Here is a 20,823-nt window from a genome sequence, read left to right on the forward strand (position 1 = left end):
TCTTTAAAAATGTATGGTTCATGGGCGATGTGGTGGTGGGAGATTTATGGAGACTACATATGATCAGGGAAATCAAATATTCTCTAAAGATAATCAATAATGTTAAAAAGTAAAAAAGATTAATAAATAAAAATAAAATTACCACAAACAAAAAAATTATGCAGTTTTATTCTTAACCTATGCATGGAATAAAAAGAAAAGTGGAAAGTGATTACTGAATAATGTATTCAACAATTCTCTCCTACTATATCAAATTATTTCAAGGTCTGTGCTAAAAGCACATATTACTTTTTATTATACTTAGTGAATATGGGTTGTCTTGTTCCAAAAGGAGTATGAAAATGATTTCTAAAATACCTAGTGATCAACAAGCTCAGTGGAAAGTGTTGCAAAAGAAGAAACACAAAAAGAGTAGAGCAACACTTAACAGACTCACTCATCTAGTCTTGGATTATAGTGCTCTACAAATGGATATTGCGTGCAAGAATTCTGAAGATGCTGTCTTACACTGTAAATCATTTGTAGTAGTAGCTGAAATATTTTGTGAAGTTGAAATTTTGTTCTAGTGTGTTTGTAAGCTTGTTTAAAAAACAAAAACTTTCCTTTTAAATTTGTAACTAAACTATTCAAAGAGAGTACCAATAACTATGTGGAGCAAAAAGGTTACCTTAACCCTAACGGTACTGTATCATTTCAAAATTTTTTCTCTCTGAAATACTTCCTAAAGTCATACATACCTTTAATATGCTGACTTTATATTGGAACACTTAGGGATCGGCTGCGAAGCGAAGAAGAGCACTACAGGAGTGGCGTTCAAGTGAAGCAGCAGCTGGAGTCCACACTGTCATCAGTAGCTGTGGAACTGAGAGCTCTAAGAAGTGATTTAATGAAGGCAAGTTCCTCCCTGGCAAACTTTTAATATTTCTAACACTTTAATCAAAACTAGTTACAATATCCCATTAATTTGATGTCTGTTGTTCAGGTTGAAACATTCTAGTCAGATGCCTACGATTGACAATGGTCCAATCAGGCTTGTTGAGGGGGGTGCCTCGAAGGAGATACCAGGCAGAGCAAGAGCCAGCTGGAGTCAGTGTGCAGCCATCCTCTGAAGAGTGAAGGAATCATTGAACCACCTCTGAAGAAGCATTCTGCTGCAAGCTTCAGAAGAAAGAAGGATTCATACTGCTGTTGAAGAGAAAGCTTTCATCAAACCATTTTTGAAGAAGAAAGATTCTGCTCCCAGACTCTGAAGAGAGAGATGCATCAAGCAGTCCATCTCCATGGGACTCACCAGACCTCTGTAGAATGTAAACCTTGTAGACTTTAGACCTCCACACATCCATAGACCTCCTCAGAGACCGCTGCTGCCTCTGCCTCAAGCTGGCTCTTGTTCTGCCTTGTATCCCCTTCAGGGGCCTCCACCGTATAAGCCTGATTAGGCCATTTTCAATCCTAAGCACCTGACTGGACCATTTATCACTAATCAGCTCATTTTTCATTCTGAATAATTAATGAAGTAGACTGGAACTTGATTGGTCTTAACTCCCTCCTGATTGGTCCATTTTGCTCACACCTGATTGGTTCAATTTTGACTCCTAGAACCTGAAACTGAAGGGGGAAAAGTCCAGTCTGATCTGCACTCAGGTCAGGTCAGGCTCGTGGGCTTGTTGGTTCCAGAGAGGCATGGCCAGAGCTAGCCTAACTGGGGTCTGGGAGGGTACCATCCACGGGCAGTGGGCTGAAGCCCCCACAAGTTACCCCAACACAATCACCTTGCCCTGAAGCCTCTGAGGGCTTCAAGGATCCCGTTACAAGACTGCAGATTGAAGCTAAGATCTGTGGTGGTCTCACAGTCTGCAGAGGTCTTGAAAGTGTTGAAGACTATGGAGGTATCAGTGGTCCCTGCAACATTCTACAGAGAGCTGTGGAGTTCTCTGTGAAGGTCTGTGGAAGTCTTGAAGTCCCGATAAATCTGTCTGTGAAGGGTCTGATGAATGGATCTGCTCAGTGCATCAAGTCAGTTGTTGTGCAGGCTTTTATCCTCATCAGGGTCCCCACCTTTCAAACCCCACCTGATTGGCCCATTTAGAATCTTCAATGGGCTCAAAAAATCCTGGAATGGAATTGGTAAGACTGGTCCATTGAGAGCTTAAACATGATTGGTCCACCTCAATCTCAGTGTCATATTCAAAAAGTGCAACTGTGGCTGCTTGTCCAGACCTGACAAGCAAGCTCATTGGTGGTGGGCTCTGCAGAACCAGCTTTAGTGGGGCTGGAGGTTTGATGAGTTAGCATGCTTCAGTGGGGCTGGTGAGGTCGTGCATGTGGCTCTGCAGAAGAACTGTTTGATGAGTCTGAGCTGTTGGAGAGCTGGCCACTGCTCAGAGCCTGCCGTGATGGCCATGTGCACAGTCTGTAGGCCTCTTTCCCTCCAGCTCACTCTGGGCCTGGGCGAGCCTCACTGCCAGAGCCCCAGGACCAGCTGGTGAGGGGTAGAGCAAGGAAACCACCATTGCCACTGCAGTTGGGGCCTGCCAGGCTGGGGGCTGAGGGAGCATGGATGAGGTGTAGAGTGGGGAAAGGGCTGCCCCCATGTGGCAGCATGCTGAGGCAGAAAGCCCCCAAACCAGCATGCCTTATGGCATTTAGGTGCCATGGGGCTCCTGTATTCAATCCTCCTTATACAGTTTGCTAAGATTTTTATTGGGAATTTTTGCATCTATGTTCATCAGAAGTATTGTCAGACACAATACTTTGGATGTATCTTTTCTAGTTTTGAGAAAAGTAACTTTTTTTTTTCTCTTTAATAGCAACTATGTCCATATAAGGAGTTTTAGAAATGATATGCCATAATATATACTCAGTGACAATTTATCAATAATTATGTTATTTCCACAAATTCTGCAGTGGTTTTCTATTTCACATTTATTACTATTTTAAACATTTTGAAGAAGAAATAAAACTAATTGCACCAGGGAATAATCTCATGATTTTTAAAGAGAGCATATAAATTTCACCTTACTTACCTTTAGTGCTTTGAAACAGAAGACTTCTTTTGTATCAATATATTTACTCCAAGGAAGCAGATGCAGTTTGGTACACTAGCGCTAGTAGAGTCAGAAGACCTGGGGAAATCCTGTAGTTTGCCTGTATTTTTAACTTCTCCCTTCCTGAGTTGACATCTAAATGAGTTCATTCATATGTGTAGCTTAGAACTTCAGGCATACTACCATGCCTGGGTTTACCAGTTAACAATAGATTGAATCCTTATAACTGACCTTAAAAATGCTAGAAAAGTACAATATAAATGGAAGCCCAGGGAAAAAGAAAACTTTCAGGAAAATTAATCAGTCCAAAGATATACACTAATCTTTTATGCCTTCTGCATTTGTGTAATTCATAGCTAGTCTCTTTCCCATTCTGAGATTCTTAATTTTCTCATGTTTCCTTTTTATCGTCGTGGACTCAGTCTTCAGGTAATTCCTGAACTTTGGGGCAGTTATGCTTATGTAAATTCTGATGTCCAACTGATTTTTTGTTGGATAGGCTCAGTTGCTATCTTTACATTTATAAGCATATCATTTGCTTTTTAATTTCAGAGAAATTGTAATTTCATTGACTGCTAACAAAATCTGTATTTTACTTAGGCTTCTGAGAGAAATGAAAGAGAGAAAGATCGAGTACATAAAAGCCACACTTTGCAGGATGAAATCAGTATGCTGAAACTGGAAATAAATACAATGAAAAATCAAAACCAGGAAAAAGAAAAGACCATTGAAATTATAAAAGAAATGAATGATTTTCTGCGAAAAACAATACGACAGAGTGAGGAAGGACTTGCAAAAACAATATCCCAACATTGTGAACAACTTCTTGTTCTAAAGAGTGAAAATAACTCGCTGAGCACTCAACTGGAACATGAAAAACAAAAATCAGAAACGCTGAAAGCAGAAGTTGAATCCTGCCGTCGTAGACTGGATGCTGATGTACAAGATCGTGGTCAAGGTCACAAGTCTGAGAGAGACCTAGAACATCATTTCCAAGAGACAAGAGAGGAGCGGCTACATTTAGAGGAGACATTATCTCAACTACAGAGGGAAAACATGTTGCTTCAACAGCACCTGAATGAGGCTCACAACAAAGCTGACAATAAAGAGGAGACAGTAATGAATATGCGAGGCCAGTTTCAGGACACTATAAGAAGGCTTCGAACTGAAAATGAGAAACAAAACGAAACAAACGATGAGTTAATTGATGAATGTAATTGTTTTAAAAAAAGAATATATAATTATGAAAAGAAGAAAGCGGCAAGAGAAGTAAGTATTCTATTCAGAAATATATTTTTCAAGCTTCCTGAAGGAAAACTCAAAGTAATAATTGGTTAGGGCTAAAGATTGACTCTAGTGAATGTGAGAAATATATAGATTCTAATCATATTTGCTTTGTCAGCTTAGAACCATCTATTGTGTCCAGTAAATAAAAATTAGGCCTGAGAGGTGCATTACACTATGTAAAGACGTAGAGTCACCTATGAAATTTTAAAAGGGCAAATAATAAGTTGTCAATAGGTACAGACTGATATTAATAACTTAGTCATACTGCTAAAATAAAAATATGAATCTTTAAACCCCAATTTTGTACTATGATGAGGCAGCTAGGTAAAAGTGCTCAATACCTAAAATGAATATTTTGGAATTAATAGTCAAGTAAGTGTATTACCTTGACAGTCAACTCCAGATTTTCCAGATGAACTAAAATGTAGAGGCTGCATCTCATAGAACTTTTCTTTCAGGAGACTTTACTATTTTTTTTTTTAGTTATTTTAGATAACAGTTGATATAGCTTTATTTTTACTCATGTCAGTTTGAATTGAATTTGAAAATATTTTGGTCTCCAATTATGTGTTCTAAAGACCTGCTCAGCACTTTAAAGGCATCTATTTTTCATGAAATTATAATTTGAGACAAATGTTGGTTTCAGCAAAATTCTGATTTAATCTTCTTACTGTGATTTATACTTTACTTTGAACACTTTTATAAATAATTTTCTCACAATTCTCATTTCAAGGCTCAATTATTATCATTTGGACCTAGATTATCCAACACTAACAGAATTGGATATCTCTGTGATGTGTTACTTTGGCCTTAGACCCTCATTTTCAGACAAATGAGGGGTGGCAGGATGCATGTGTAGCGGGCAGGGAGTGAGGAGGGAAAATTTGTAAGGGTTGAGGTCAGGAAGGTAGGTGGAGGCAGAGTCCTTAGGGTCTTGAAGGCCATTGGAATGATTTCACTTTTATTCTGAGACAGAAGGATTTGAGCCGAGAATTGAAGTTAATGTAAGGATCTAATACAGAGAGGGAAAATGTTCCCCAGTGTGAAATTTGCCACCACTAGTCTTGCCTCCATCTCCACTTCCCTTTGAGACTTTCAGGGGATTGTCAAGTTTTGCAAATTGGTCAGGGAAGAATGGTTAAGGGGTTGAATCTGTTGTCTAAGCTACATAGCAGTTTAGGCAAGAGGATAACAACTTCTCTTTCTTCAACTGAATTCAGTAAACAGGAAGTTGTATGTTAAAGAAGGTCAATGGATGATATTTTTCAAAGTACATATGTTAGCATTGTATATTATTAACATAATAATGTGATATTGATATAAAATCAGGAACAGAAATATCTTATTTAGGTAGCTATGAGAAAATATGATGATTTAAAAGTAGTACCATGCTCTTAGGCTATTCTTAATTTATATTTTTCAATTACCAACTTTTAAAAGGGATTTTGTTATTTGGACTATCAGATTACATGAGTACAGATACTGGAATGATTCAATTTTATTTTTATAATTCACAATAAACTTAGTTGATATTGATAGTTTTAAACTAACTTTCTCACATTTGAATTTTTTTTTTAATTTTCAAATTTTAAATTAATGTTTGCTTCGAAGAACTGGAGTGTAGGGCAGAGGTGCAATTGGACGGGGCGGGCAGGGGGGTGATGGTTTAAGAGGACATTTAACAGAGTTGGGAGCAGAACAGGTGGATTTACTGAAATACATTGCTAAGGGGAACAGCAGGTGAGACAGGTAAGGTCTGTTGGGGCATGTGTGGGTTATCTTCCTGGCCGGGGATCGAACTCAGGTCACAGTGATAGCACTGAGACTTAACCCCTAGGCCACCAGGGAGGCCCTTCATGGTTGAAATTGCTCTCTGAATCACTGACTCAGAAAGATACCTGTATAATTATCCAGATTATAAGCATTAAAATGTATTTTAATTTTCTTTAGGCACAAATAACACCTCAAGACAATTTGAAACTGTTCAGAGGTACTCAGACTACTTCAATAAGTCAAATGGAAGTCAGATATAAAAATTTGGAAACTGAAAATTGCAGACTGCAAACTGAATTAGAGTCACAGAGAATAAAATTGGGAAAATACATGCAGCTCTACCTAGAAGAATCAAAAATGAGACAATCATTGCAAAATAACGTAAACACGTAAGCTGAAAAAACAGGAATCATAGAAAATAAACTTAGTTCATTTATTTACCTCTAAAGCATAATTGTTATAGATCCAGGTTCATGTAATTAGTAAGAAGTCATTATTTGGAAAATAATGTTAATAAGTGAATATTTTTTTTAAGATTCATTTTTTATTTATGCATACAAGAGCTGGGGCACAGGCCAGCGATGTGGGGGTGAGAAGATCCACCAGAGACAGAGTGGGGAACAGAACAGGCAGAAAGAATGAAATACACTGTTAAGGGGAGCTGGGGGCTAGTCAGGAGAGGTCTAATGTGCCATGTGGGTTTCTCCCTGGCCAGCTGGGGATCAAACCCATGCCTCAGAGGCTGTCGGTTGCTTCACAGTGCGATGCCCAAGCCCTTGCGCCACCAGGGAGGCCCAGTGAATATATCTTTAAAATGTTATTCCAGGACAGTTTGAATCTCCTCTCTTTTTTGTTTTTTGTTAAAGACTGATTTATTTATTTATACAATCACTGGGTATAGTCAGAAGCGCAGGACGGTAAGAGAATTCACCAGAGCCAGAGGGGAGAGCAGAGTAGGCAGACAGACGAAATACACTGCTGAGGGGAGCAGCGGGCAGCAGGAGAGGTCTTCGCACCATGTGGGACCCTAGCCTGGCAGCTGGGGATCAAAGCAGCGCTGCAGAGGCTGAGGGCAGCTTCACAACCCAGCGCTCAACCACTGCGCTACCGCGGGGGAACTGAATCTCCTCTCTTTTGTTGATTTTACATGACTTAATTTTTAGCCCTAAATAATTTCATCTAGTTAACCTGATCGAATAGACTTTAAGATAAGGATATTTGAAACTTTGTAACTTAGTGTTATTGTTATAAAATTGCTTGTCATAATTCCCCCAGTAGAAATATTAATGAGTTTATTTTTTTTTGAAGATTACAATTTCAATTCAAGTGGTCTTCAAGTATCACTACACTTAGCACAGTTTGGCTACTGGTGAATTAATTTTCTTGACATGGTCTCTGACACTATTGCTGGAGGGCACCCTGAGACAAACTGTCCTTCACAGTTTTAGATTTTCTGCTCTCCAGAAAGGCCTACAAGTGAAATGAGGAAAGCTGCAGGAGGTGAAGGGTAGTATCATTCACAGACTGACTACAAATAAATATTGGGTTCTGCTTCTGCTTGAGAAGGTGTGTGGAAGCCCACATGGGTAGATCTTAACACCAGTGCCTTTGTAACAGTGTTAGGGGCTTTCTTTTCCCTGGAGCTATTAAGTTCTCTTTAGTCACGCACCAGGCACCTCTCCTGTTCTCCCCTAGAAGTTGTTGCTCCAAGTAAATCTTCAGTGCCAAAGGTTTAACTCTCAGAGGTACTGAGTGAAATGTGTAAGGATAGTGAAAGGAAATGCTTGACATTATCCCTGAAGCCGCCTCCATCACTGCCCGCCCTCCCTGCTTTGAATTACTTATTAGGAACCTTCCCAGAAACATGGGCTTCTTTACCACAATTTTAAACCCCTAATTATAAACAGTAAGTATGCGCCAACACATTTTGAGTGTTAAAACATTGTTTTATGGGAAATTCATGTTATGGCAACATTTGTTTTTAAAGTGCAAATTATTCAGGCCAAAATGAAATATTAAGGATTTGGGTTTGGCAGTCTTCACAGGACCATTGAGAAGCTAACAGAAGTCAATACTGAACGTCTTATGGGGGAAACACATCCCGAACATGTATTCAACGCTCCTCCTCTGAGGCCATGCCTACCGCTATCTTCTGCAACAAGCCCACTCAATAGTCCTAATAATCGTTTCATGCTTGATAGTTATCTTACTAGACAAAATTCAACAACTTTTCCTACCTTCAACCCACGACCTTAAAATGAAAGCATAGACACTTAACTATGACAAGGTTAGTTATATTACCTTTCTTTTTTTTAAGATTTATTTATTTATTTATACAAGCACTGGGTACAGTCAGAAGTGTGGGAAGGTGAGAGAATTCACCAGAGCCAGAGAAGGGAACAAAACAGGCAGACTGACGAAATACACTGCTGAGGGGAGCAGCAGGTGCGGCAGGAGAGGTCTGTCATGCCATGTGGGACCCTCGTCGGTGGCGGGTGATTTAATCAGTGCTGCAGAGGCTGTGGGCAGCTTCACAGCCCAGTGCTCAACCACTGTGCCACTGGGGAGGCCCTACATTACTTTTTGACAAATTTTATATCACCTTGGGTTTCAAATTTCTGATGCGATATTCATTTATACTTTGACAAAATTCTTAGTCATTCACTAACTTATTTATACATGCTAAGTAAATGTCAGTTACTTGTGCTAATAAAGTAGACAGAAAATTTAAAATTATAAGTCCCTGGCTCTCGCATTTTCAGAATCACTGATATAATTGAATTAGATGTAACTAAATCAACACATTTAAAATTTCTTGAAAATCTGTGTTTAATCAGATGTTAGAAATTAAATATTATTGCTTGATAACCAGAAGTATACTTTGAGATACTTTGGCTTACTTTATGATTGATTTCAGTTTGACTGTGGTTCATAAGAATTTTAAAGTTTCTCTGTACATTACCTGCCTCATTTTTCCACCATGTGCTAAGTTTATGACTGACATCCAAACAGATGTTTATCATTTACAGTAACTCCTCTTTATGAATTAAGCATAAATTAATTACTAAAAATTAATTTCCATTGTCACTATCTTATATACCCTGCTGAGGGGAGCAGATGGTGAGTCAGGAGAGGTTTGCCGCAACATGTGGGTAGCTCCCTGGCTGGGGTTCAAACTCATGCTGCAGTGGCTGCAGATAGCTTCATAGGTTGCATCTTAACTCCTTATGCCAACCAGGGAAGCCCTGACAAAGTATTTTCGATAAAGAATGCAATTCTTTGTTTTTCTTTCCAGCTGCTGCTGAAGTTGAATCTGGATCATATTGAGCTTTTGTAGGAATTTACAGATACATCTCATGAAATCAAGATGCACTTTTGAGGTCAAGGACCAGGAAAATGCATGCCACACAACTTCCAGAGCAAAGGGAATATATAAAGTGAAGGGTGAAGAACTAGGCCAATAATTTAATAAACCATAGATATGAAGATGGCAGCGCCAATTGAAACAGACACTTTGGTCACTTCGTGAATCTTCTGAGCCCTACAGAATTCCATTAAGAAGAGTCAGCTCTCAAGTCTTCTCTCTAGAAGGTGAGATAGGAATTTGGTCTGTCCTTTTCAATCAAATGTTCTATCCCAAATCAGCCATGACTCTCCAAAATCTTAATAAGAATCCTATATAAGCGGGAACCCACTGCCAGTGCTGACCAGGCGTGCAGGAAGTGCGTCCATGCATTGCCACTTTAGAACAGGGACATTTCTTCAGTAAAGACTGCTTGAAACCGGGAGAAGGCTTCCAGAGGAGCCAGAGGTGAGCTGGGAAGTTCGCCCAAACCAGGCCCCTTCTGGCCTGCAGTCCAAGCCCAGAGGGGGAGCGGGAACCCACCGCCAGGGCAGACAGGGCGCGCAGGGAGTATGTCCCCGCATCGCCACTTTAGAAAAGGGATGTTTCTTCAGTAAAAATTGCTTGAAACCGGCAGAGGGCTTCTGGAGGAACCAGAGGTGAGCTGGGAAGTTCGCCCATGCCAGGCCCCTTCTGTCCTGCAGTCCCAGCCCAGAGGGGCAGCAGAGGAGTGTGAACCCACATTGCCTTTTTAGAACAGGGACCTTTCTTCAGTAAAACCTGCTTGAAACCGGCAGATGGCTCTTCGAAGAGCCAGAGGTGAGCTGGGAAGTTCGCCCAAGATGCTGGCCAAGTATCAGCAACACAGTATCCCAATGCATACAGCAAATTAGAAAACAGACAGTAGGGCCTCCCTGGTGGCGCAGTGGTTGAGCGCTGGGTTGTGAAGCTGCCCGTGGCCTCTGCGGCACTGGTTCAATCCCCGGCTGCTCCCCACCCACTGGAGGAGGGTACCACATGGCGCACAGACCTCTCCTGCCGCCTGCTGCTCCCCTCAGCAGTGTACTTCAGTTTCTGCCTGCTCTGCTCCCTGCTCTGGCTCTGGTGAATTCTCTCACCCTCCCGCGCTTCTGACTGTACCCAGTGCTTGATAAACAAACAAACAAACAAACAAATAAATAAAACATGCCTTTGAAAAAAAAAAAAAGGAAAACAGACAGTAGGGAGTAGAAAAACCCCACGCAACCCATCAACTCCTCAGGAAAAAGCACACCACAAAAAGAAAACCACCCCCAGATTACAACGACCGTAACTTGGAAGAACTTCTGAGTCTTCCAGAAAGAGAATTTAAAATTGCCATGATTAAAAAAACTGACAGAAATCATAAAGGAAAACAATGATAAGGGAAAAATGATCAATGATCAGAAGAATGAAATTGAGTCCCTAGAGAGGGAAGTAAAAGAAATGCAGATCAAAGAATTAATGGAGGTGCTAAAGAACTGGAAAAACAATGAAAGCAGAATAGATGAAATGGAAGAACGAATATGTACTCTTGAAGACACAGAAATAAAAAGAACCAAAACAGAAAAGGAAAGAGAAGAACAAAGGAAAAAGACCAAAGAGAGACTTCAGGAACTATCTGACTCCATGAGGAAAGGAAATATAAGAGTTATAGGAATCCCAGAAGGAGAGGAGATAGATGTAGGAACAGAGAAAATATTCCAGGAGATAATTGAAGAGAACTTCCCAAACATGAAGAAGGAGCTGAAAATTGATATACAAGAAGCAAGAAGAACACCAAACTTCTACGACGAAAGGAAAAATACAGCAAGACACATAATAGTAAAGCTCCCAAGAACCCAGGACAAGGAAAAAATAATGAAGCAGACAAGAGGGAAGAAACAGGTAACATTCAAAGGAAAACCAATCAGACTGACATCAGACTTCTCCAAAGAAACACTACGGGCAAGGAGGGAGTGGAGGGATAGTCAATAGACTCCAAGAAAACAGATGCCAACCAAGAATACTCTATCATGCAAAGCTCTCCTTCCTCTGTGAAGAAAGAATAAGGACCGTCCCAGACAAACAGAAACTCTGGAATTTCATTACGACTAAACCCCCACTCCAAAAAATACTACAAGGTATCCTAAAGCCAGAACCTCAGAGAGATGAATAACAACTAAAGAAGGCCAAAAAAATAGTTATTAAAAGAATAAATAAAATCAAAGGAAAGACAAACACAATGGCAAATACAGATGCTAACATCATTATTAACTCTAAATGTAAATGGACTAAACTCTTTAATAAAAAGACACAGAGTTGCAGGCTGGATTAAGAAACAAAATCCAACCTTTGCTGTCTCCAGGAAACACATTTAGCTACAAAAGATAAAAATAGACTCAAAGTTAAAGGATAGAAAACAATCCTACAAGCATATGGACCAAAAAAGTAAGCAGGAACAGCTATACTTTTATCAGATAAAACAGATTTCAAACTCAAAAAGATAAAAAGAGACCCTAATGGTCACTACATTATAATCAAGGGGACAATACTTAAAGAAGAAATAACACTCATTAACATATACTCACCATACGAAGGAGCACCAAAATATATTAGACAACTATTGTCATCTCTGAAAACAGACATCAGAGAAAACACATATGTAGTGGGGGACTTTAACACACCACTATCAACAATGGATAGATCAATAAGACAAAAAATAAGTAAAGACACTAAAGCTCTAAATAAGGATCTAGAGCGCTTGGGCTTAACAGACATCTATAGAACACTAAATCCAAAAAAATCTGAGTACATATATTTCTCAAGCTCACACGGATCATTCTCCAGGATCGATCACATCCTGGGACACAATACAAACATCAACAGATACACCAAGATTGAAATCATTCTAACCATCTTTTCTGGCCATGAAGGCATCAAACTAGAAATAAACCATAAAAAGAAGGCAAGGAACTCTCCTACCTCATGGAGATTGAAAACCACACTTCTGGAAGACCACTGGACTAACGAGGAGATCAAAGAAGAAATTAAAAAATTCTTTGAGTTGAATGACAAAGAGGACACCAATTTCCTAAATGTATGGGATGCAGCAAAAGCAGTAATAAGAGGAAAATATATAGCAATAGAGGCTCACATCAAGAAATAAGAAAGAACTCAAAGAAACAACTTAATCTCGAAGCTCAAAGATCTAGAAAAGGAACAATAAAAAAAAAAAAACCCAAAACCAGTAGAAGAAAAGAAATAATAAAAACCGAAGCAGAAATAAATGAAATTGAAACTAAAAAAACAATCCAAAAGATCAATGAAACCAAGAGCTGGTTCTTCAAAAAATCAATAAAATAGACAAACCCCTAGCCAAGGAAAAAAGGGAGAAAGCACAAATAAACAGGATCTTTCATTTATGATCCTATTTATCTGTGCTTTCTCCCAACGGACACAGCAGAATTCAAATATTTCAGTAACTACTATGAACAGTTATATGGAAACAAGTTCAACAATCTAGAGGAGATGGACAAATTCCTACAACTCTACAATCACCCAAAGCTAGATAAAGAAGAAATAGAACACCTAAACATGTCAGGGCCAGCCGGGCAAATCAAGGGGGTACCCGGGGGAGGAAGCAGGGGCTTGGTATGGAACAGGGGTACGCGAGGAGTGGAGACAAAGCCAGGATCATCGCCAGTCTCATTTATTCAGGAATGTGTACAATGTTATATAGGGTTCAGAGGAGGAGGTCTCTCCTTATCTCTAGCAAGGAGAGACCACCAATGCAAACAAGCCACAGTAGCAAGCAGGGGGAAAGGATCAGTCGTCACAATAGGAAACTTGAAACCTTCACTTGAGCTAACATTCAGTACCTGCTTCAGGCAAGAACCCCGATGTTCAGGTCTGGGCCTCAGGTCTGGGCCCCGACAGATCCTCCTTTTCTATTATTTCTAATGAGAGAGCGAAAAGACAAAAACCCCTCGGGAACTGCGCCTGTCTTAGGTCTCAGGAGTCACAGACGTGTGGCGATTTAGCACCTCAAGCCATTTTGAGTCTGTCCCCGATCTTACCCGTCATTGGCTGACCAGTCCATCGCACAGGGAAGGGAGTCTTATTTCTTCAGACTGAGTGTAAGTCTGAGTAAGAGCCTCCCTTATCTAGCATCTCCAACTTATGGTAATGTACCTGAATGGGTTTTGCCTGAAGGGCCTGAATCTGTTGTCTTACAAAAGAGATTATCCTGTTAAAAATGTAAGGACCCACAACAACCAATATCAAAAGGGTTAATAGGGGACCCATGAGGGAAGAAGGTAGGGTAGGAGTCCATTGAGACCGGTCCAGAGTGGATTTTCAGCTAGCTCCTGGCATCTTCTTTCCAGGTCATCTTGTAACTGTCGGATTTTATTGCGGACAATTCCTGATTTGTTGGCGTAGAAACAGCATTTCTCCTGCAGGACCAAGCAAATACCCCCCTTTTCCGCTGTTAGCAAATCAAGGCCCCGTCGATTTTGAAGGACTACCTCAGCTAAGGAGTCAACCTGATCCTGAAGATCCTGAATAGTACTGGAAAGAGCATGAACATCATTAATAAGTTGTTGAGACAGTTTAGTATATTGTGAGAGAGATATGCCTAATCCAGCTGTCCCTGAGGCCACGGCGGCAGTTATACCCAGGCCTGCAAATAAGGGAATCAGGTATACTGCTCTTTTACTTCTACTGAAAAAATGGTCAACCGTTGGAATGGGCATGGGCTCACTTCCAGGAACCATGTTTATGTTGGGTAGAAGGAAACCCAACACGCATTGACCAGTCCAATTAGTCGGCAATGCGGTATACGCCCGGTTATTTCCACAAATGAAAACAGTGTCCACGGGAGGACAAAGAGGAGAATTCACCTGAGAGGTGACATTGGTAAAAGTGGAACAATTTGAAAAAGCTAGTGCTCCCAAGTCAAGAGAGGTATTAAGATCGGAAGTGAAACAATGCGCCTCAAAAAACTGGATAGGCTGAACCAAGATGGGAACCGAGAAAGAACAATTATGGTAGGGCGCAAGTGAGGAATTGGTTGTTGGAAAGGCCAAAGGCACAGGGAAACCCATTTGTAAACATAGCCAACAATTATTGGCCAGTGAGGAATTTGTTGAATTAAGTAAATTGAACGAAGAGTTGAGGATATTAAAAGTATTGTAGTCAATGCCCAACTTTTGTCTTTCAGCAGGAAGGGCAAGTAGATGGTAGCTAAGCGCAGGGGGAAGGCGTGGTGCAAGCTGTTTTAAGACTGTACTGACAAAACGATATCTGGCTTTGTCTTGAGGACCTCCTCCATCGGTGACATGTACTGGGGCAGTAGTTGCCCAGCACACTGTGTCACCGACCTTTTTGTTAGCACCACAGGTGGTCAGCAAGGTAGAGGCCAGTGGCCGACTTGCAGGGGATGTCCTGATAAGAACAGCAGTATAATAAGTCTTATTATTATTGGCCATGCATTCAGAAAAGGTCTTGTAACATGAGGAGTGTACTGACTCAGCAAAGGAAGTGCAGGTACACTGCCCTCCATTTGAGGGGCCACCTATAGCTGTCCGGAGGCATTTATAGCGGGTCTTACGGCTGGAGCCTGCAACAGTGACCAAATATGCGATGTGGCCAGGGCAAGTAATGTAAGAGACATACCCATTAGGAGCGGTAGAGAAATAGCCCCACCTGTACTCACAAGGTTTACCATGAAGATGTTGAATCAAAGACACAATCTTGCCTGGATCCTTGAAGCCGGCAAAGGCCCAAGAGAAAAGTAACACCTCAGCATAGAGGATGAGCCAGGAAGTGGTCACCAATGCTGTAACAAATCTGTAACAAATCTGACAAGCCCTTCAGGCAACCATCGGGCTGCATCATGAGTCTGTGAAGAGAAACATACTGATCCCCTTCCCCAGATCAGAACTGGGTTAGGGCCATACAGAGATCCTGAAATTTAGTCCTCCAAAGTAAATGATCTCCGCCGTCAAGGACAGTCTTTACTAAAGTTTGCCAATCTAGGGGAGTGAGCCACCCTTCTGTGATAGAATCAAGAATTGTGAGAGTGAAAAGGGCACTAGCACCATATTGGGTAACAGCGGTTTTTAATTCCTTTAAATGTTGAAAATTATGTTTTTGGTGATAACGGCGGCATTGGCCTTGAGCATCTAGAGCTTTAATAACAGGAAAGACAGAAGCCATGGAAAAGGGTTTTTTGGGAGGCGGGAAAGCAGACAAAGCCGCGGGAGCCGGGGGAGGAGTTAAAGTGGCTTCGGCGCTAACCCCGCCCCATAATGGTGGCTTTAAGGTGACGTCAGCTTCAAGCCCGCCCCTTAACCCCTTAACCGGCGGCTTTGAAGTGGCCTCGGCGTCTCCCCTCCCCCGTAATGGCGGAGCGGGATCTGAGTTGGTTGAAAAAGTTAATTGGATCTGTTGAAGTTGAAGGGAAAGTTGATGATAACGAGCCTGTATGCGCATGCGCTCCTCAAGGTGGGCGATTTTGGTTTTTAAGGTCGAGATTAGGGTCAGCAAGTTGTGAGGGCGCAGAGGCAACAGCGGCCTTGTAGTAAGGAGGAGAGTGGGGATTGTAACGTGCAGCCTCCTCCTCCAGGTTGCCCCAATCTGCTTCGCCCGCCTCAGGATCCTCCCCTTTTGCGATAGTGGGGGGAGGTTGCGAAGCAACTTTGATTTCCCTTTTGGAGTTAAGCAGTGGAAAAACTCCGCCCTCTTCTTCAGAGGAGCAAGGAGGGTTTGTAGCTACAGAAGTAAACTTGCTCAGAGAGGGATAAATTCTGTTTTTCTTTTTTATTTTGGGCTGGTCGGGAGAGGCCCTTTCATTTTTCTCTAAAGGTTCTTTTTGTTCTTCTTTGGATGGATCATCCTCCGCATCACTGTGAAACGGAATTAAGTCCTCACAGTGATCATTGGGGGATGGGGCCCCAAACATAGTGGGGAAAGCACTTCTAAGCAATTGTTTGGTTTCCCCCACCCTTTTCCATCTTTTTTGATCTATTGTGCCCTCTTGAGGGAACCAAGGACACAGGTCTTGAACAGAATCAAAAAGTGGAGTAGATCCTTTTTTGTGACCCTGACTCCTCGCGTCCTAAGTGCCTCTTTTAATTGCTTCACATATATCTCATGCTGGCTTATATCCTGTCCCATGATTCAGACGCTGTACCTGAGCTTACCTTATCCACGACGTAGCAGGGTCCCACTTCCATAAGGCTTCCTCCTGAGCTAGCTAGCTTCCTTTTCGGGCATCTTCTCCCTCTGTAGTTCTTCCTCCTACCTGGGCCCCATGCTGGGCTTCAAATGTCCGGGCCAGCCAGGCAAATCAACAGGGTACCCGGGGGAGGAAGCAGGGGCTTGGTATGGAACAGGGGTACGCGAGGAGTGGAGACAAAGCCAGGATCATCGCCAGTCTCATTTATTCAGGAATGTGTACAATGTTATATAGGGTTCAGAGGAGGAGGTCTCTCCTTATCTCTAGCAAGGAGAGACCACCAATGCAAACAAGCCACAGTAGCAAGCAGGGGGAAAGGATCAGTCCTCACAATAGGAAACTTGAAACCTTCACTTGAGCTAACATTCAGTACCTGCTTCAGGCAAGAACCCCGATGTTCAGGTCTGGACCTCAGGTCTGGGCCCCAACATAAACAGACCAATTACAAGCAGCGAAATTGAAATGGTAATCAAAAATCTCCCCAAAAACAAAAGCCCAGGACCTGATGGATTTACAAATGAATTCTACCAAAGATTCAGAGACGAATTAGTGCCTATCCTTCACAAACTCTTCCAAAAATTTGAGAGGAAAGGATAATACCAAACACGTTATATGAAGCCAAAATTACACTAATACCAAAACCGAACAAGGACAACACAAAAAAAGAAAACTACAGGCCAATCTCCCTAATGAACACTGATGCAAAAATCCTCAATAAAATTTTAGCTATCAGAATCCAACAATGTATCCATAAGATAATTCACCACGACCAAGTAGGATTCATTCCAGGAACACAAGAATGGTTCAACATCCAAAAAACAATCAACGTTATCCAACACATCAACAAAAAGAAATATAAAAAACATATGATGATATTAATAGATGCTGAGAAAGCTTTCGACAAAGTGCAACACTCATTCATGAGAAAAGCCCTTAAAATTCTTGGGATACAAGGAACATACCTCAACATCATAAAGGCCATATATGACAAGCCAACAGCCAGTATCATTCTCAATGGTGAAAAGCTGAAAGCATTCCCATTAAGATATGGAACAAGACAAGGATGTCCACTCTCACCACTGCTTTTCAATATAATACTGGAAGTCCTAGCCAGAGCAATAAGAGAAAGACATACAAAGAATCCAAATAGGAAAAGAAGAAGTCAAATTATCACTATTTGCAGATGAATGATAATATACATAGAGAACCCCAAAAACTCCACAGAAAAACTAATTCAACTCATCAATCAGTTCAGTAAAGTGGCAGTATACAAAATCAACACGCAAAAGTCAGTAGCCTTCCTATACACAAACAATAAATCTGAAGAAGATGAAATAAAAAAAAACATCCCTTTTATTATCAAAACAAAAGAAAAATCAAATACTTGGGAATAAATCTAACAAAAGAGGTAAAGGACCTATACAGAGAAAACTATAAAACACTGTTAAAAGAAATAGAAGAAGACACAAAGAAATGGAAAGACATCCCCTGCTCATGGATTGGAAGAATAAACATTATTAAAATGGCCATCATACCCAAAGCAATATACAGATTCAGTGCTATTCCAATAAAAATTTCAATGCCATTCTTCAAAGAAATAGAACAATTATTGATGAAATTCGTATGGAATCACCAAAAACCCCGAAGAGAGAGACAAAGCTCTCCTGAAAAAAAAAAAAAAAAAAGAAGAAGGGACTGGAGGCATCACACTCCCAGACTTCTTCAAACTATACTACAAAGCCATAATCATCAAAAATGCATGGTATTGGAACAAGAACAGACACACAGACCAATGGAATCAAATAGAAAATCCAGAAATAAACCCACAGATTTATGGTCAACTAATCTTTGACAAAGGAGCAAAGAATATGCATTGGAGCAAAGAAAATTTGTTCAATAAATGGTGCTGGGAAAACTGGGTCGCTACATGCAAAAGAATGAAGCTTGACTACTACCTCACAGCATACATAAAAACCAACTCAAAATAGATTAAAGAACTAGACATAAGACCTGAAATTATAAAATACATAGAAGGAAATATAGGCGAAACACTACGTGATTTGCACATCAAAGACATCTTTACAGACACATCACCCAAAGCAGTGATAGTGAAGGCAAAGATAAACAGCTGGACTACATCAGATTCTGCACAGCAAAAGAGACAATAACAAAAACAAAGAGAAACCCCACCGACTGGGAGAACATTTTTGCACACAACACTAATGATAAAGGACTGATCACAAAAATCTACAAAGAGCTGATGAGACTCAACAAAAACAAAGAAAATAATCCAGTCAAAAAATGGGCAGAATAGCTAAAAAGAAACTTCTCTGAAGAGGAAATGCAAATGGCCAACAGGCATATGAAAAAATGTTCAACATCACTTGTCATCAGGGAAATGCAAAACAAAACTACCATGAGATACCATCTTACACCAGTGAGAATGGCACATATTAAAAAACTAGCAACAACCAATGTTGGTGAGGGTGTGGAGAAAAAGGAACTCTCCTGCACTGTTGGTGGGAGTGCAAACTGGTCCAACCACTATGGAGAGCTGTGTGGAGATTTCTCGACCTACTAAACATAGAGCTTCCATATGATCCAGCAATTCCACTCCTAGGTATTTACTCAAAGGACACAGAAACATCAATTCCAAAGAGCACCTGCACCCCTGTGTTTATAGCAGCACTGTTTACAATAGCTAAGCTTTGGAAACAACCCAAAAGCCCAAAAATAGATGACTGTATCAAGAAGATGTGGTACATATATACCATGGAATATTACTCAGCATTCAAAAAAGATAAACACATGCAATTTGCAGCAACATGGGTGGCGCTGGAAGGGATCATGCTCAGTGAAATAAGCCAGAAAGAAAAAGAAAAATACTGGATGGTCTCACTCATTGCAGGAATCCAGAAAACTTAAATAAGGGACCAAGAAAAAGAATAACTATAAGAAAGTAAAATCAAAATCAACAAACAACTATGAACCAGAGACACTCTATGGGGAGTGGGGGGCGGGGTTGGGAGGGATTGGGTCAAAATAATGGGGTCGCAATTGTATGGGAATATAGAAATAAAAAAAAATATATATATATACAAAAAAATTCACCTTTGAAGCATCCCAAGAAAATGTAAAGATTTTGAAGGTAAAGTACATGACCTGAATGATAAAGTAATACAACTTGACTTACTGGGCTATTTACATTACATTTTAATTGTTTCCTATACTTGTGTAAATTTTTATTAGAGGACAATATTTTCATATCATTCTGATTTAAGTTTACTTTACATTTTGTTTCTTGGCATCTAACTAAACTTTAAGTAGATTTAGTGAATGAAAACTAGCACTATTGAGTTTACACATAACAAATTGCCTAAATACCAACTGTTTCAATAGCACTCAAACACCCAGTTGCGATTCATCTCTTAGTAGTGTTTTGTATTTTGAACGTTTATAACATAATTTTGACACCCAGCTGCTGTGACTGTTATAGGAGCAGGAAGACCACAGTGCAGGTTTTCTGATCCAGCAGAATGGGTAAAGGAGGGTCAGAGTCCTCAGTGGCTTTTGCAGGTATTTTATTTAGATTACCAGGTACACGGCAGGCAGGGGTGCTGGGGGTCCAGGAGGCTGGCAGGCCTCGGGGCCCCCAGCAAGTCTTCACTCTGTCCAGGCTCCCCAGCGTTCTCAGCTTCTCTTGGCTTCTTGGCTTCTCTGCTTCTCTGCTTCTCTGTTTCTCTTTCAGTTTCTGCTGGCATCCCCATAATGCCGCCCTTAAAAGCTCAGTCTTAGCCCAGGTGAATCCCATCTACCTATGCCCACACGCTATTGTAGGTGCTCACCATCAGGCCTGCATTCAGGACCACAGGGTTCCATCATCTGATGGTTCCATCCTGATGGCGGAGAGGCAGAAAAGCCTGACATTTTTCCTTACCCTACAGTCCACCCTCTCAGGGTTTTCTGCCATACAGTCCATATATACAATTCTGTTTCTTAGCAAACAAACAATGTAGCCATGGCCCACAAAAGCAAATACATCACAATATAACAACAAAAATACAACAGAACACAAATAAGTCCAGCAGGGCCCCAACCTAGTGGCAAAGACAATTATTGGTACCAGCAGATGA

At 40.8% G+C, this 20,823-nt stretch overlaps 1 protein-coding gene across 1 annotated transcript in view; it reads left to right on the forward strand.

Moving 5' to 3' along the window:
• LOC119244459 (ankyrin repeat domain-containing protein 26-like) overlaps positions 1-9,694 on the forward strand; it is a 28,493-nt gene extending 18,799 nt beyond the window's left edge. Inside the window, exons 10-13 of the mRNA XM_054694647.1 lie at positions 772-892; positions 3,648-4,316; positions 6,285-6,496; positions 9,403-9,694. Coding sequence (XP_054550622.1) covers positions 772-892; positions 3,648-4,316; positions 6,285-6,496; positions 9,403-9,412 — 1,012 coding nt within the window. The 3' untranslated portion in view covers positions 9,413-9,694. The remainder of the gene's footprint in view (positions 1-771; positions 893-3,647; positions 4,317-6,284; positions 6,497-9,402) is intronic.
• The last annotated feature ends 11,129 nt before the right edge of the window (positions 9,695-20,823 follow it).

Source organism: Talpa occidentalis, unplaced genomic scaffold (genome assembly GCF_014898055.3).
Source record: "Talpa occidentalis isolate TD23 unplaced genomic scaffold, MPIMG_talOcc4v2.1 talOcc4.14, whole genome shotgun sequence".
NCBI classification, from domain to species: Eukaryota; Metazoa; Chordata; class Mammalia; order Eulipotyphla; family Talpidae; genus Talpa; species Talpa occidentalis.